Source organism: Micropterus salmoides, unplaced genomic scaffold (genome assembly GCF_014851395.1).
Source record: "Micropterus salmoides isolate LMB-PRFRI ecotype aquatic unplaced genomic scaffold, ASM1485139v1 Ms_hic_scaffold_6, whole genome shotgun sequence".
NCBI lineage: Eukaryota > Metazoa > Chordata > Actinopteri > Centrarchiformes > Centrarchidae > Micropterus > Micropterus salmoides.
In genome coordinates this window covers 32,665,199-32,679,852 of record NW_024044348.1, presented here as the reverse complement: position 1 = coordinate 32,679,852, position 14,654 = coordinate 32,665,199, and the positions used below count along the sequence as shown (strand labels likewise).

Here is a 14,654-nt window from a genome sequence, read left to right as displayed (position 1 = left end):
TCTCATGCAAATGTGACCCATAATTCCAGTGTTCGTCATGACCTTTGTTTTAAAGACAGCAGGAAATGTGAAAGTGTTTCTCCTAGCATCATTCAAATGACTTGTCCTGCATGGGGCATTTTGACATTTTCAGTGTCGAGAACGTTGCAGGGTTGAAGTCTGAAACTGAAAAAATTTTAATGAGCTGCTTCTGCTACTTTGAGCGAAGGAAATATACACAGACATTTACAATTGGGCTGCAACTAACAATTATTTTTCATTATCGATTAATCTGTAGATTATTTTCTCAATCAATCAATTAGTTGTTAGGTCCAGAAAATTGTAAAAAAAATGTTGATCGATCAGTGTTTCCCAAAGCCCAAGGTGAAAACATCTTCTTTGTCATGACAGTTTTCTGTCATGGCAACCAGAAAATATTCACATTTGAGAAGCTGAAATTTGGGAATTTGGACGTTTTTTCTTTTTTCTTTTTTTTTAATTACTCAAAGTGAATAATCGACCATTAAAATAGTTAGCGATTCATTTAATAGTTGACAACTAATCGATTCATCGACTAATCGTTGTAGCCCTGTACGATTATCTCTAATATAAGATACACCACGTTCACAGCACGGTATTGTTAGCAGCCTGTGTGTGTGTGTGTGTGTGTGTGTGTGTGTGTGTAACAGGGCAGGTCTGACTGTGTGGAAGATTTACGTGACTGTTTAACTGTGTGTGTTAAAGCTGTCTGTTAAGGGTTGTGAGCAGGGATAACATGATTTCACACACAGACGTCTGTCTGCCCGCTAACACAGACACCCAAGTTTTCAAATTGTGTCCATTAAAAGAATAGCATACTTACTGACTTTCCTGCAGAGTTAGATGAGAAGATTCTCATTTTGTAAGCTAAATATATAGTTGGAACCAGCAGAAAAACTCCACAAAATTATCTTAGAGGTGCTGGTAGCCAGGTTTTGTTACCTTTGGATAGAGCTAGGCCAGCTGTTTCCCCTATTTCCATTTTTATGCTAAGCTAAGGCAAACAGCTGATGGTATTGACCTTCTCGTCAAACACTTAGCAAGAAAGCAACTAAGCGCATTTCCCAAAATATACAACTATTCCTTGAAGTATTAGTATTTAAAGTGTCAGATATCTTTCAAAATACTTTGTTTTAAATATATGCTTTAAGTTTGAATTTACCACATTTTTAAATGGCATAAGTGACAAGTATAATTTAGTAAACTAAAATAAACACAAGCACAAAAGAAGATGCCACAGCACGGATGTAACCTGCTAGGAGGGAGAGATTGAATACATGGGCCAGCTTTTATAGCCCATAGGTCCAGGTGAGAGCCATCAGCTGATGACCCTACCAATTCAGCCAATTGTCTGCTGAGGTTGTAAACAGTGGGAGGGGCGTCACGCATAAATAACTGACATGTACTGTATTTATTTTACACTACCTTTGTTGCCTCAATGCAAAGCTGATCAGGCGTGTTTAGCCAACTCATATTTACATGGAAATGTCATTTATGACCTGGCTCAAAAGGCCACAACAAAAGGGAGACACATTTAACAAAATATATTTATTCAACTCAAAATAAGCCAAATTAAGACTAGTACCAATGTAAAGGTGATAAAGTATGGGGTATGAACATCATGGTTTCAGTCATGTCAGGGCAGGATAATGGATGCATGGGAAATGATAACTACAACTAAAACAGCATGTCCAGAAACCAAGGCAAAGTTTGAACCTGTGGAGGGAAACAGAGGGTAGTGAGTTAGCAGGGAGATCTGTGAGCAGCATCATCACTTAGAATGAGAATAAGGCGTTACAAATACTCCACAGGGCAATTAGCCCAGGGGCCCAGAGTTACTACAATCAGTCTCAGCTCTTCACCTGCAAGATAGAGATTGGCCACGCCCACACGTGACCCCGCAGGGCATCACAGTGATTAGTGATTAACTATTTCCAAACAGGGAGAATTGTTTAAGTCACACAGGCAAAATCTATTAATTAGCAGCTCAATTCCCATGTGTATCTAAAGTGTATCAAAAATGGAGATTTAGTGAATTCTCTTATTGGCAATAAATAACTTTGTAGTGCACATACACCTTCTGAAAAGGTTTTAGAAAGAAAGGTCCAGAGATATTGAAGATCTTATGAAAACATTATCTTCACACCAGGGGAACAGAAATGAGAAACTACTTGTGGGTCAGAATGAAATGTGAAGAAAGCGGGTGCGAGAGATGGAAATGAAAAAAAAGAAAGTAAGGCAGATATGAACATAAGAGGGACGAGGAATGAGATGAGAGTGAAAGATAAACAGAGAGGTAGAGAGGAGTCTGTAAAGACGATCTGGTTTGATGAGCAGTCAGAGAATACATTAGGCCTACACAAGATGGACGTGATATCATTCATGCAGGCTGTTACTGGCTGTGATTAGAAACGACTACACTGTTGCCTCTGTGAGGAAATATAGGCCTGGTCCACACGGACACGGGTATTTTTATATGTTATATAATATTATATATTTTTCTTTTAAAAAAAATCCACCCACATGAAAACGCAAACACAGGCTATCAAGCGCTATCAAGAGCATGCCAAACCACCTGGCGGCGATATGACCCTAATAAAATTGTAAACAAAGCAGGCAGTGGCGCACAATCTGACATCAAACACAGCGGATAACGGCGCACACTCTGACATTGCAAGGCAAAAACCCCGGTTTACTGTCCACACGTCAACACTGCAACCGCCGTTTCTGAAAATCCTCACCTTCGCAGGGGTTTTCAAAAATGTCCGGTTTCAGTGACCTGATACTGCGTTTCCGTGTGGCTGAACCGCATAAAAAAGTCACGGTTATGAAAATACTTAGTGTTGACAGGGCCATATAGACCTTATAGTCATTTAACCCACCATTTGAGTCTTAAACCCTGGTTTGTCTTTAAAGACAGAACAGGTATCGGATGGTAAATATTGTGGATTAGCATTCAAAGTGGATTTTCACTTGCAATGTTTGTTATTGGAGAAACAAGATCTAAAGACTAGAAGACTTTTATGGTGGATATTTTGTTGTTGTATTGCACTAGGCTACTGTAGACCCAAGGCAAGTGGTAATTCTCTGGAGGAAGAGATCACTAAATACTTTAGAGCAATTGTTTGATATTTTGGGAAATAAGCTTATTTGTTGTCTTGCTGAGAATTTGACAATAACATTGGTGCCACTCTCAGGTCTGTACAGTAAATATGCTAATTTATTACCTTCAGACAAAGCCATGCTAGATGTTTCCCTGTCTCAAAGCTTTATGCTAAGCTAAGCTAACCGTCTGCTGTATTTACTGGACAGATATGAGAGTGGCATCTTCTCATCTAACTTTTGGCAAGAAACCAAATAAGTGTGCTTTTTAGAAAAAGTATATTCAAAGACAAATAAATTTACCTAAAATATATAATGTGTAACTGTTTATCTGGGTTTAAAGTATGTGTATTGATACTGTGTGATTGACTTTAAAATGCTAAAAAATACTACTACTACTTTTCTGGATAGAAAAAACTGAAAAAAAAAAACTGAAACATCACACTACCATTATCTGCTGTGCACAGTTTGTGAGGAATTGCGAAATGTACACAGGCATCTTTAATCATTAAACCAATCAAGTAGATTTGTGTTTGCCAGATTATCATCTCCGGCACTGGTTGACCAGTAGCAGAGCAGAAGGTGGACATGTGGGTCACACTGGTGCGGTCATCTCCACAGTGAATGAATTACAATAGATTCCAGGAGACAGCAGAGTGGATATCTAAAGAAAAATCAATATCAGGCTACCGAGGACTCTGTATTAATGTCAAGACCTCTTGCTGTCTTTATTTTCTTTATTTGTCTGGCTCCTTTTTTCTTACTCTCTTCTTCTTTCCCTCAATTATTAAGTTTTCTCATTTCCTGCCTGAATTGCCTCTTCTTAAAGTGACAGTGATTGTTTACTTTAAGGATTGTAACTGATACAGACACAATCTTATACAAACACCTTTAATTCACCTGACCTTTAAGACAACATAAGTTGTGGGGTAGATCATAATTTTAGAAACATTAATTCCTACCTTATTAGTCAACTAAATGTGCTTAAAACTCACAACATAAAAAAAAATGGCTGTTTTACACAAGTACTGCTGCTGCTAAGCACAGAAAATGAAGAGCAAAGAAAGATGAGTTTAAAATATTAATCTCTATTAATCTCTTGAAAGGTTCGCCTTCCATGTTCATTTCCTGGGCAGAAAATTATTTTGGGAGAAACTGCAAAAAAATTACCAGGTCGCAGTCTGTGTGCATGTGTGTTTGTGCATATAACCATACAGCGAGATGTGATGTCATTGCATCAGACTATGCCAGTTGGCGTGGTCAGACATCCTGTCCTGTAGTTCAGGAGCCACGACTTCCCTCCCAGGCATGTGATTTCCCATGGTTCCTTGTGGGTAAACAAGCAGTTCTTCAACTGGGTTTAAGCACATGTATCTGCACACATTAGCTCTGCCAAAGTTTCTGTGCTGAGATATTATTAATTATCATTTATTTTCCCACAGCGCCCATGTAAAAAAATCGCTTTTCACCTTCTAACTCGATTTTTAGCCATTCTGTGAATCAGAGGATCAATAACAATGTTCACGCTGATATAGATCCATGGCCACTGGCAGATCTCTTTCGCAGTCAGTTTGATACTAATATCAGTGGCGCATCTAACTGGCCTGCACCACTGTTGTCTCTCTATCATTGCTCCAAGAAGGTCAGAGCGCACTTTGATCCAAAATAGCTGATGCGTGAACTGAATGGCCTTTTGTCTTTAATATCTGTCAGAGAAAGCTTCTGGCTCATGGAGAGCACAACACTGTTGTTCTGTTGTGTGCACACTGGTTAATGTGCTTAGTGTGTGCTCACTGAAGCGTGTTATCATATGATGAAGCCCAGCGTATGCATGCACACAGAAAAAAACAGCATATGAGTCTGCATGAATGTTCATATTTTTGTGTGTGCTTGTGTGTTTGAGAGTGTGCCAACTGTGTAAGCCAAATCAGAATGTTACATTACTGGAGCCATGTCAACAAATCTCTGGTACCAGCCCAGTGAAAATACCAGATATAGCACATGCCATTTGGTGGACAAGTGTACATCGTACATCGGATCGTACATGAACATATTTGTGGCATTTCATCAAAAATTCTCTAAGGTTTTAGGAGGTTTGCAGTTTTCTTTTATGTCTGATTGTTGATGGATAGTCCTAAAGTGTCTCTTGACCCTGCCACCACCTGGCACCCACAATCCATGTACCACTGACACTGTGCAGATCATGGTTACATTTTTTGGTGTTACATTTCATTAAAACTTATAGTCCAAAGGTTAAAAAATCTGCAAACTAGAATCTTGAGGGAAAGTTGCCAGTTTACATTTTAACTTGAGTTGTTGGTAGGTTGGGTTTTGTTACCTTTGGACATAGCCAATCTAGCTAATCCCCCCTGTGTCCAGTCTTTATGCTAAGCTAAGTTAACGGTCCCTGGATCTAGCTTCATATTTAGCACACAGATATAAGAGCGGTACCGTTCTTGTGTCCAACTTTGGCAAAATATTCCTGTAAAGTCAAGCTGTTTTCAGTTATGCCAGACGAGATCAGTCACACTCAAAAAAAGTGATTTCAAATTGTAATATGACCCATCTCTGCTCTGTTGACCTTCACTCATATGTCACATTTATTCCTCTTTATCCCCACTTCTCTTCTTCTCTTTCTTTTTTCCATCTATCTCATCTGCTAGAGTAAAGATGCTGGCATCAGGACTCTGGTCATGCTGGATGAGCAGGGAGGTAAGTTGATAGGGAGAGAACACTGAACACTATCTCTCTAACGCCTGTCTTCACTTTTTATATGCTCTACCAATTCTCTCTTGCAGTTATTTTATGCTGTAAAATGAGAGAGTCGTCATCAGCAGTATGTCCAGTATCACACTGTAGAGTCTCAGTCAAATTTACATACCTGAGGAAAATGACTTTTATGGATTTATAATTACTAAAGCAGAAGCACAGTTTATTTCTTTGTGAGCTTCTGCCAAGTCCTTAAAAGTTACCTGAGCTACAGTCTGAGCTAAAGTGGCTGAAATGATTATACTGGACGTATCTGTTGAGCTAGCCTTCTGCTTTGCCTCCCTATTACTACATGTCTGTGCTTACTGCATTTGTCAGACAAATACGTGGACACTGAGTTATATATATACTTTACCATTATCCTTTCCCTGAGGGGAAAGAATGATCAATTTGACTGGTAATGACAAACACTGACTTTCTCATAGCCCTGCCCATCCTCCTCAGTTCTGCCCATTTATGGCTTGGTCCATCAATAAGAATTAAAGGACACTCCAGCAATGTTACTTTTTCTTGAGATACTCAGCCTGTGAAAACAGTTGTATAATGTCCTATGTTGCTCTGGAGGAACTTCATAAAGAGGCAGGATCAGGCATTTTGAAGTTGGACTCATTATGGAGGAATAGTCAGGACCCTTCTTTTTTAAATCCGTTAGTCCCACAACTTCATGGAAGTGCAATTCTAACATTCTTGACAGCTCTTTAAAACATGTTTAGGTGGTATTTGACTTATCCTTTACGCCATGATAAGCAGAACCAGGGCCGGCCTGTGGCATAGGCGACATAGGTGGTAGCCTAGGGAGCAAAATGTCAGGGGCGCCGCAAGAGAAGGTTTTCGACTCTGCGCGAATCAACTCTGCCCAGCTTCTGCCACACCGGCGTACGCCGTGATAGTACCTCCAGAGAGTTGTGATGAGTCTCGTTGTGTAGAGTTTTTGCAATATAAACATCTAAAACCTTAGACGCAGCCTTGCTGTTTGGGACTGTGGACTGCTTAAGTTAACATGCGTGTGGATTCGTGGTGAATGTTTTCCAGTTGGTTTCGGTTTCACATGCAGCAATGCAGTCTGTGCACTGTATCGGTCAAACGGTCTGAAGGGGATAATTCCAGCGGAGCAATGAGTAACCTAATGCACAGCAGAGTATAGGACAGGTAGACTTAAAAAATACGAATTTTAATTAAATAATGATGTCAGTCTCGTAATGTTATGACTTTTTTCTCGACATGTCCAGACCACAGATATTTAGGAGAGATTCTGAATGCGCATGAAGATTGAACATGAGCAGAAAACCTGCTGAAACACATCAGCTATTAAAACTCAGGAATTTGTATTTGAGGTGAAAAGGTGCCACATGCACATCCCCAAACAAAAACACAAAAAAGGGGGAAGACTGAATCATGCCTGCGTGTGTGTAATCATAATTTCAACTAGAATGTAGCTACAGCAGAATTACAGGGCCAACATTACAATAATGTCTCACTGATACCTGTGTAACTGATAGTAACCCCATTTTCAATTGCAACTGATATAATTTTAACAAAAAAGCAATCAACAATTAAGCCATATCATCATCAATCTTACCGTATCACCTTCGCCTGGGCACTAGGGGCTGTGTTGGCTTTGACTCTGTTTTGCTATTGCCCTCATTTCTGCTATCTGTCTCTTGTTCACCCATGTCAGCGCTAGTACTGGGGCCGCCAGGATCCTCACTGCTGTCTCTACTTGTGGCGGTAGAAGTAGCAGCAGCACCAAATGAAAAGTCTCTTTGTGCACCTGCCTTCAGCGACTTCTTTTTCTTCTCCCTCAACTTTTCAGCACCGCATCGCATGCTTTTTATCCATGATTTCTGAAGCACAAATAACAGGTGCTAGAGGTTAGGTCCACCTTTCACCCGTTTCATCATGTTCTGGTCTGGAGAGTGTGATTGATTGACATCGCCAATTTTATTAAATAGGCCCCGCCCAACCACCGTCTGGGCCAGTAACCACATACTATGGACCAGCTGATCAAGGCACATACCAATCAAATTTCACCTGCAGTTTTTTGTCTCAATTATAATACTAGGCATATGTTGTGTATTGGCCAGTCTGCCCTTGCCTAGTGCTGTGTGTTTCTCAGGCTGGTTAAAATCCATGACATTGAATTATTCTGGTACCTCTGAACAAACAAAGTAAATACCGATTTTAGATGCCCATCCTTCTCAGTTTCATATTGGCAACCCTGACTGAAGACACGACAAGACAAAAACAAGTAGAAAGAAGAAAAGTAGGCTGATCTTTTGGGCTCCTTATGGGCCCCCTTGGTGAGTGTGGGTCCTCAGCCCAGCCCCAACCCACCCACACCCCACCCCCTGCATCACCATGCATGAAAGAGCAGCTTAATTGGCCTGTCAAAGAAACAGATAGCCTTTTTCCATCCCTCTCCCTCGTCTTCTCGCCTACAGAGTAACGGCTCAACGATCAATTCACAGATTTAAATTACCCCTGCCTTTCAGCAAATGTCCTCTTAACCTGATCCCCCATCTGTCTGTCTTTCTTTCTGTCTTCCTCTTGGTCTCTTCTTTTTCTCTATTCCATGCTCCTTCTCTTTTTTCCTACCAGCCCCTGCTCTCGTTCCCTTCACTTTTCTCTCCTGACCTCTACGTTTTTCTTCTCCCATTTCTTTGCCTGGTGATCACTTTAGTTGCACTAATGATGTCGCTCTTCCTTGTCTTCATTCGTTCCTTCTCTCTTTGCTTACGCCTTGTTCTCTTTTTAATGATTACTGAAGTATACAAGCCTCTACCGTTGGAGGCTCTGACATATTTGACATATTAGTTACATCGAGAATTCCCTCTTATATTGCCATGAAAGAAAAAAACTGGACAGTAATAGCTTTTCAAGGCTGTGGTAATTAATGTTGTCTTGTTGAGCTGTAAAATGGGGTGTAACTAATCCCTCTGCCCTTTAGCCACACACACACAGGCATCACATATAGGAGGAGATCTGTCATTTCTTCCAGTGATGTATTAGCTGTGGTGGAGGTCTCTATGCAGCTAATGAGCCCCTCCCTGTTTGGCTGTTACATGCATGTTGACCTGTATTACACCTCAGTCAGGGCTGATGGATTGCAGCTCTGCCTCAGAGAACCCAAGACACCGGCAACTTGCATCGTTTTAACTCTGAGAACAACACATCGGTTGGATTGTAGCTGCTGCAGGTTGAAAATGTGCACGGAGTGTGGCGGATTTATGTTTTGTCATGATGAATGTTAAACTGATAACTGGAGATGGCAGTTTTTCCATCATCATCACTGTTGGACCATTACTGCCTGTCCCAGTGACTCTTCTCTTTTTCTGTTACTCTTGGATCAGTCTTCAGTACTGACAATCAATGCATAGATTTACTTACCATTAGTTCATGATTTAAGACGGTGGAACGTACACTTTTATACAGAGTTATATCCTACAGTGCCTTGGGAGTCAGGGTATTCTTTATTTAAACCTCCGAGAAAATGTGAAGGAGGGAGTTTGAACCTAGAATAATACAATGGGTGTTGCAAACAACCTCACTCCCAACTCGTCACATATGGACGCTTGATGAATTCCCCTTGGTGTCGCTTTGTAACTCCTGAGTACCCCTTTAGCAATATTTTTCAATGTATAGGGCGCTCAAGTTAGCAACAATAAATATCCAACATCCGGTTAGACTAGTGGTTAAAGTAACACACCTTGGTTAGGTTTTGGAAAAGGTCCCGTTTAGGGTTAAAAAACTTAACTTACGTAAGTAAAATAACACTACTTACATAACTTACGTAGCTTACGTAGCTTACGTAACCTATGTAACCTCACTAAAAAAACAATCAGTGTTGACTTTTTGTTTCACGTGGGAAACGAACACCAGTCTCCTGGGCAAAAGTCCGGTTTCTGACCTACTTGTCCACCCCAACCACCTCCTTACTTGGAGTTTTCTGTTATTTATATCCTACACCAGCTTTAACATTCAAAATGAAGCTACAGGGCTTCCCCCCCCTGCATTGAACTATGACGCTAGGGCAAACTGACACCATTGGGTCTTGACCATGCGTCCATACGTGACGACTTGGGAGTGAGAACAGGCTGTAAACGCGCCATAATTTAGTACATTTTGATATGTCACTCTAAGAAAAGCACACTGACACCATAATCTTCAAATTGAGGGGAGGAGGCAGGTTGTTAAGTCTGGCATGGCTGTCCAAAGCTGAGGAGATAAAAACAATGCCCCTCTCTCTCATGTTCCTCCATTACTCAGTCCCTCGTCTTGCCTGGGATTACTGCTATGGCAAGCCGCTATAACATTTATTATCTAGACTGGATATTCATTATTGATGTCTGAGACATCTTTTTGCCTAGTCAAACCTCTAATTAAAGATATCTGTAATTATATTTTGACTAGTAAGATTCAAACTACTTTTGCCATTCATGTGTATGGGGTTTCTCGTTCATTTCAGTTGCAGATATCCACAATGTGAATTGCAGATATCTGCAAATGAATTATGACTGGTTGTAATTCCACTTTCAGATATCTACAATTGAATTCTGAGCCACATCGTTTTTTTCCCAGAGCTGTTGATGGAAGAGGCAGATGAGTGAGCCACCTTGCTTCTTTCTCATCTCTGTTGAGAGTTGTAAATTTCTACCACAGCTCTCTAATGAATGAAGCACTCGTTCGCCACAAAAACCTGGATGATGAGCTCTTTCTATTTCATTGGCATTTTCTAACCATCTTATCCACAGCAGCAACATTTGAGATAAATGCAACTATTATTTGGAACAGCCCAAATTAAATTACAGATAGATGCAATTGTCATTTAGGATATGTGATGAGTCGAGTGTCGTTGTCAGTGGCGTCACTGCTGATATTTGTAATTCAGTACTAACAAGTTAAAAATTGTGTTTTAAATGTTAAGTGCGCAAAGTCAAACCTAGCTCATAAATGTTAAAACAGCTTGCCATATGATGGAGGCCATTTAGTTGTCCTGTTGGTAAATTCCACTTACACAGTGTAGCTCTTTACCTTACAGTTAGCTGAAAATGCATCTCAGCCCTTGCTCCTGATCCTCTCTCCTTAGCTTTTAAGAACCGTCATTTGTTTTTGAAAAGTTTGTTCAATTTATTTTGTGCTCAGTGTTAACTGCTGTGGCTTTAGAGAGAGTAAAATGAGTAAAAAGAGAGTGTTGAGTATAAGGTAAAAAGGAGCAAATATTTTGGGTGTGGCAATCCTTCCCATGGTTATACCTCAGCTGTCAGGGTTAAGACGCTAATTTTCTCTGGTTCTGTACAGCTAATGCAAGGGTCCATGACATAATTGTATTGTATTTTAGCTTTGAAAAAAAACACAAAAGCAAGATTATTCAGCAGTGGAGACTAATTTCAACTAACCACCTTGACTATAAGTTTTTCCTCACAGACAAAATGCCTCCTTTCCACTGCTGGAGGTTACTGTTATTCTGTCCTATAACCATTAACCAGCCAGAGAGAGGGGCTGACCTTGAATCGGCGCTTTTTATAGCTCTGTGACCATCTGAGTAAGGAGGCACTGGTGACTTCATCTGCCTGAGTGGTGTTTTTCATCACAATCCTTTCATGAGTTGATAATTGATTTGTTGCTCATTCATTCATTTGCTTTTAAGTATTCAGCCTATCACATTTTCCTATCAGTCTCTTTCACTCTCTCTCTGTCATCTATCACTGCTCCCACTGATGTGCAGTAGTGTTCAGTCAAAATGGGCAGAATTAGCATCCAAGGTGGGTTAAAATCAGGGGCAGCTGGACGTGGTTGAAGACACTCAAAGACGTTTTGCCTGTCATCCCAGAGGCTTCTTCAGTTCTCAATTAACATCTTCCTGCACAGATGCAGTTTTGGATGAAGCATGCTGCTACTGAGGCAGGTTATTGCCACTGCCACTCAGACGAAATACTTACTCAGGAAAGCAATATGTTGCTTTGGATGGAGGTAGGAAACAAAAGCTGCTGGAACTGTGTGTGAATCCTGGGGGGGGGGAAAATCAGTGTCACTGTGCCAAGAGAAATACCCAGCGACTCTTAATGCTTGTTGCCTGCTTTGCCTTCTGCATCTAGCCAAAACATGTTGCCACTTGCACTGTAGCGTAGAGCGCCAACCCTCAAAAAACAAACCAGTCAGATTTATTTCACTACTCTCATGCCTTTGTCCTCACCAGAACAACTTGATCGTGTGGAAGAGGGCATGAACAAGGTGAACGCAGACCTGAAGGAGGCCGAGAAAGATTTAAAAGATATAGGACAATGCTGTGGTCTGATATGCCCATGTATTAAAAAGTAGGTACCGGCCAGGAGCCCTGAGCTCTTGCCTGTCCAGTGCTGGTGGTGGTGATGTCTGATGTCTCTCTTGTCACAGTCAATGTCTTTTTTTGTCTCTTCTCCTTTGTTTCTCCTCTCTGCTCCCCTCCCTTCCTTCCACCCACGACTTCTTCCTCCTCTCTTTCTTCTCATGTGCTTTCGTTCTTTTGCTGGAAAAAAATGACAATGTGTTGGTAATCAGAACAACTGGAGCGCATCGAGGAGGGGATGGACCAAATCAATAAGGACATGAAGGATGCAGAAAAGAATTTGAACAATCTAGGACAGTTCTGTGGTCTATGTTCATGTCCCTGTAACAAGTAGGTGCTGCCTGTGTCGCCTGACTACATGTGTTTCAGTGCCTGCCTTCCTGCCTCTCTATCCATCTGCCTGCTTCTGGTGCATAGAGCATGGTGAACTGTGGTGTGACCAGTCAGGCCAATAGCCACAATGACATACTCTCTGAACAGGCACCAGCACTGCATGCACGTCTGGGTGTGTTTGCTTTTTAAGGTTGAGATCAAGTGAACAATTGCGTGCATGCATGAACAACACACACATCTGCACAACAGGTCCGCTCCCACTTTATCTGCTCTGCAGCCTCCGTGGCTGCTGTCCTCAAAAGCCCTTCATTCCACATCGGATGAGAGATTCTCTTCCAGCAGGTAGCAGCATCAGCAGGGATCTGGGCCACAGCACCCACCCCCCCCTAAAGCCCACCCAAGCCCCCACCCTAACATCCTGCAGCATGGTGCATCATGCTGTGTACAAAATCAAACCAAATAATAAATCAACTAGTTGCCTTAGTACCTCTACTAAATCACTAATTAGAATTATATCAGTTTTTCTGCCATTTCTGCCAACTATTTTTGTTGATGTTTCAAATGTTTTTACATGAATTAACTCAGTACATGGGGCTAATACACAAAAAAAAAAGTTTCTGATTTGAAATGACAATTTCCATACAAGACTGTATCATAGTCCCTGGGATTTGTGACATCCAAAGTTTTCACCTGATATATTTTCAGAAAAAGCTTGCTGCTGTACATGACATTAAACTACAGTATATTATACAACTGATACTTGCAACTAATCAATCTGACGGGCCTGTCAGATCAGAAGGAATAGTTTGACATTTTGGGAAATATGCTTATTCTTGCTGAGAATTCGATGATGAGATCTGAAGTCTGTACAGTAAATAGAGTACATGGCTGGAGCCAGCAGACAGTTAGTTGAGCTCAGCACAAAGACAGGTAACCGGGGGAAACAGCAAGCTTTTCATAAAATGTTAAAACCATTCCTTAAAATGTAATCTTTTGAGTCTTAGTTCTTTGCAATGATTGATTGATTTATCCTTGAATGTATGCTAGTTTCAATACATTTTTCCAACAGTACCTATGAACTGGTTTTATTGTAAGGAAGCCTTAGTACAGGTCAGGATGTTCTGTACATGTAACATGTTATCTCATCACTCTCTCAGTCAAGTCCAATCACTTTATAATCAAAGACATACAGTGAAACGAGCTGCTACAATGTCTAACTTACTCTTTAACACACCGACTTTGGCATATGACCCTCAGATTCCAAGTTGTACCAATAGGGAGCCTCTAATGGCCCCTGCTTCTCTTCCCTCAGGGCTGTCCTACATAATGAACTATCATATTAAGGATATTGGGTGCCATCATTTGAATGCTTTGATATAAAAGTGGATAGATACCCAATGCCAGTGATCTGTTCTCTGGCCCTCAACAGCCAAACTATGGCCACCGAGTCATGTCTGAGCATACTATACTCTGGGACCAACACATGTACTGTATACAGTTGTCTATCTCAGAGCTATAGAAAACACAAGCGGCTGACAAAATGTAACTAAATGGCTATATTGGACATTTTGAGTTGGGTTTGCAGCAAGATTTTTCTCGGATATTTTTCTCGGAATTAATTGAGTTAAGTGATGCCTTGATGATTTACCAAATGCAGTACATGTTATACACTACTGTACATCTACAGTCAGGTGTTAGTGTAAAAGTGTTTTTTGTCTTCTTTAGGAAAGGCTTAAGCAGAACCGGAAAAAAAACACTTGATTTTCGGTGGTCAGTCTGACCTAGAATGAGATTTATAAAAAATATATATTTTATGGCTTCACTGTGTATTACCATAATGTTTATATACATTCTGGAGATTAAATACACCAGTAGACATTTTAACAACAGACGATTATTTTCTCCAAAACAGGGCTGAACAGGATCTTGACAGTAGCACATGTAACTAATCTATTTTATTTGCATCACAGCGGTTGTTTTGTTTTGGTGTTAATAGTCATTACGTGATTTTGAAATGAACTTCTTGTTTTCAATATGAAGGTATATTAAGAATTTGCTGCCTCCATTTGGTCCATTTTGGTCCCACTTCCATACGTGATTGTTTTGT

General features: G+C 40.6%; 1 protein-coding gene across 2 annotated transcripts in view; it reads left to right on the top strand.

Annotated features, from left to right (window-relative positions):
* The window catches only part of LOC119890002 (synaptosomal-associated protein 25-A-like), a 40,241-nt gene that overhangs the window by 20,785 nt on the left and 4,802 nt on the right, over positions 1 to 14,654 (top strand). The window contains exons 4-5 of one of the 2 annotated variants that reach the window (XM_038700987.1): positions 5,784 to 5,832; positions 12,427 to 12,544. In XM_038700987.1, coding sequence (XP_038556915.1) covers positions 5,784 to 5,832; positions 12,427 to 12,544 — 167 coding nt within the window. Of the gene's footprint in view, positions 1 to 5,783; positions 5,833 to 12,085; positions 12,204 to 12,426; positions 12,545 to 14,654 lie in introns of both variants that reach the window. The other variant, XM_038700988.1, reaches the window with a different exon arrangement.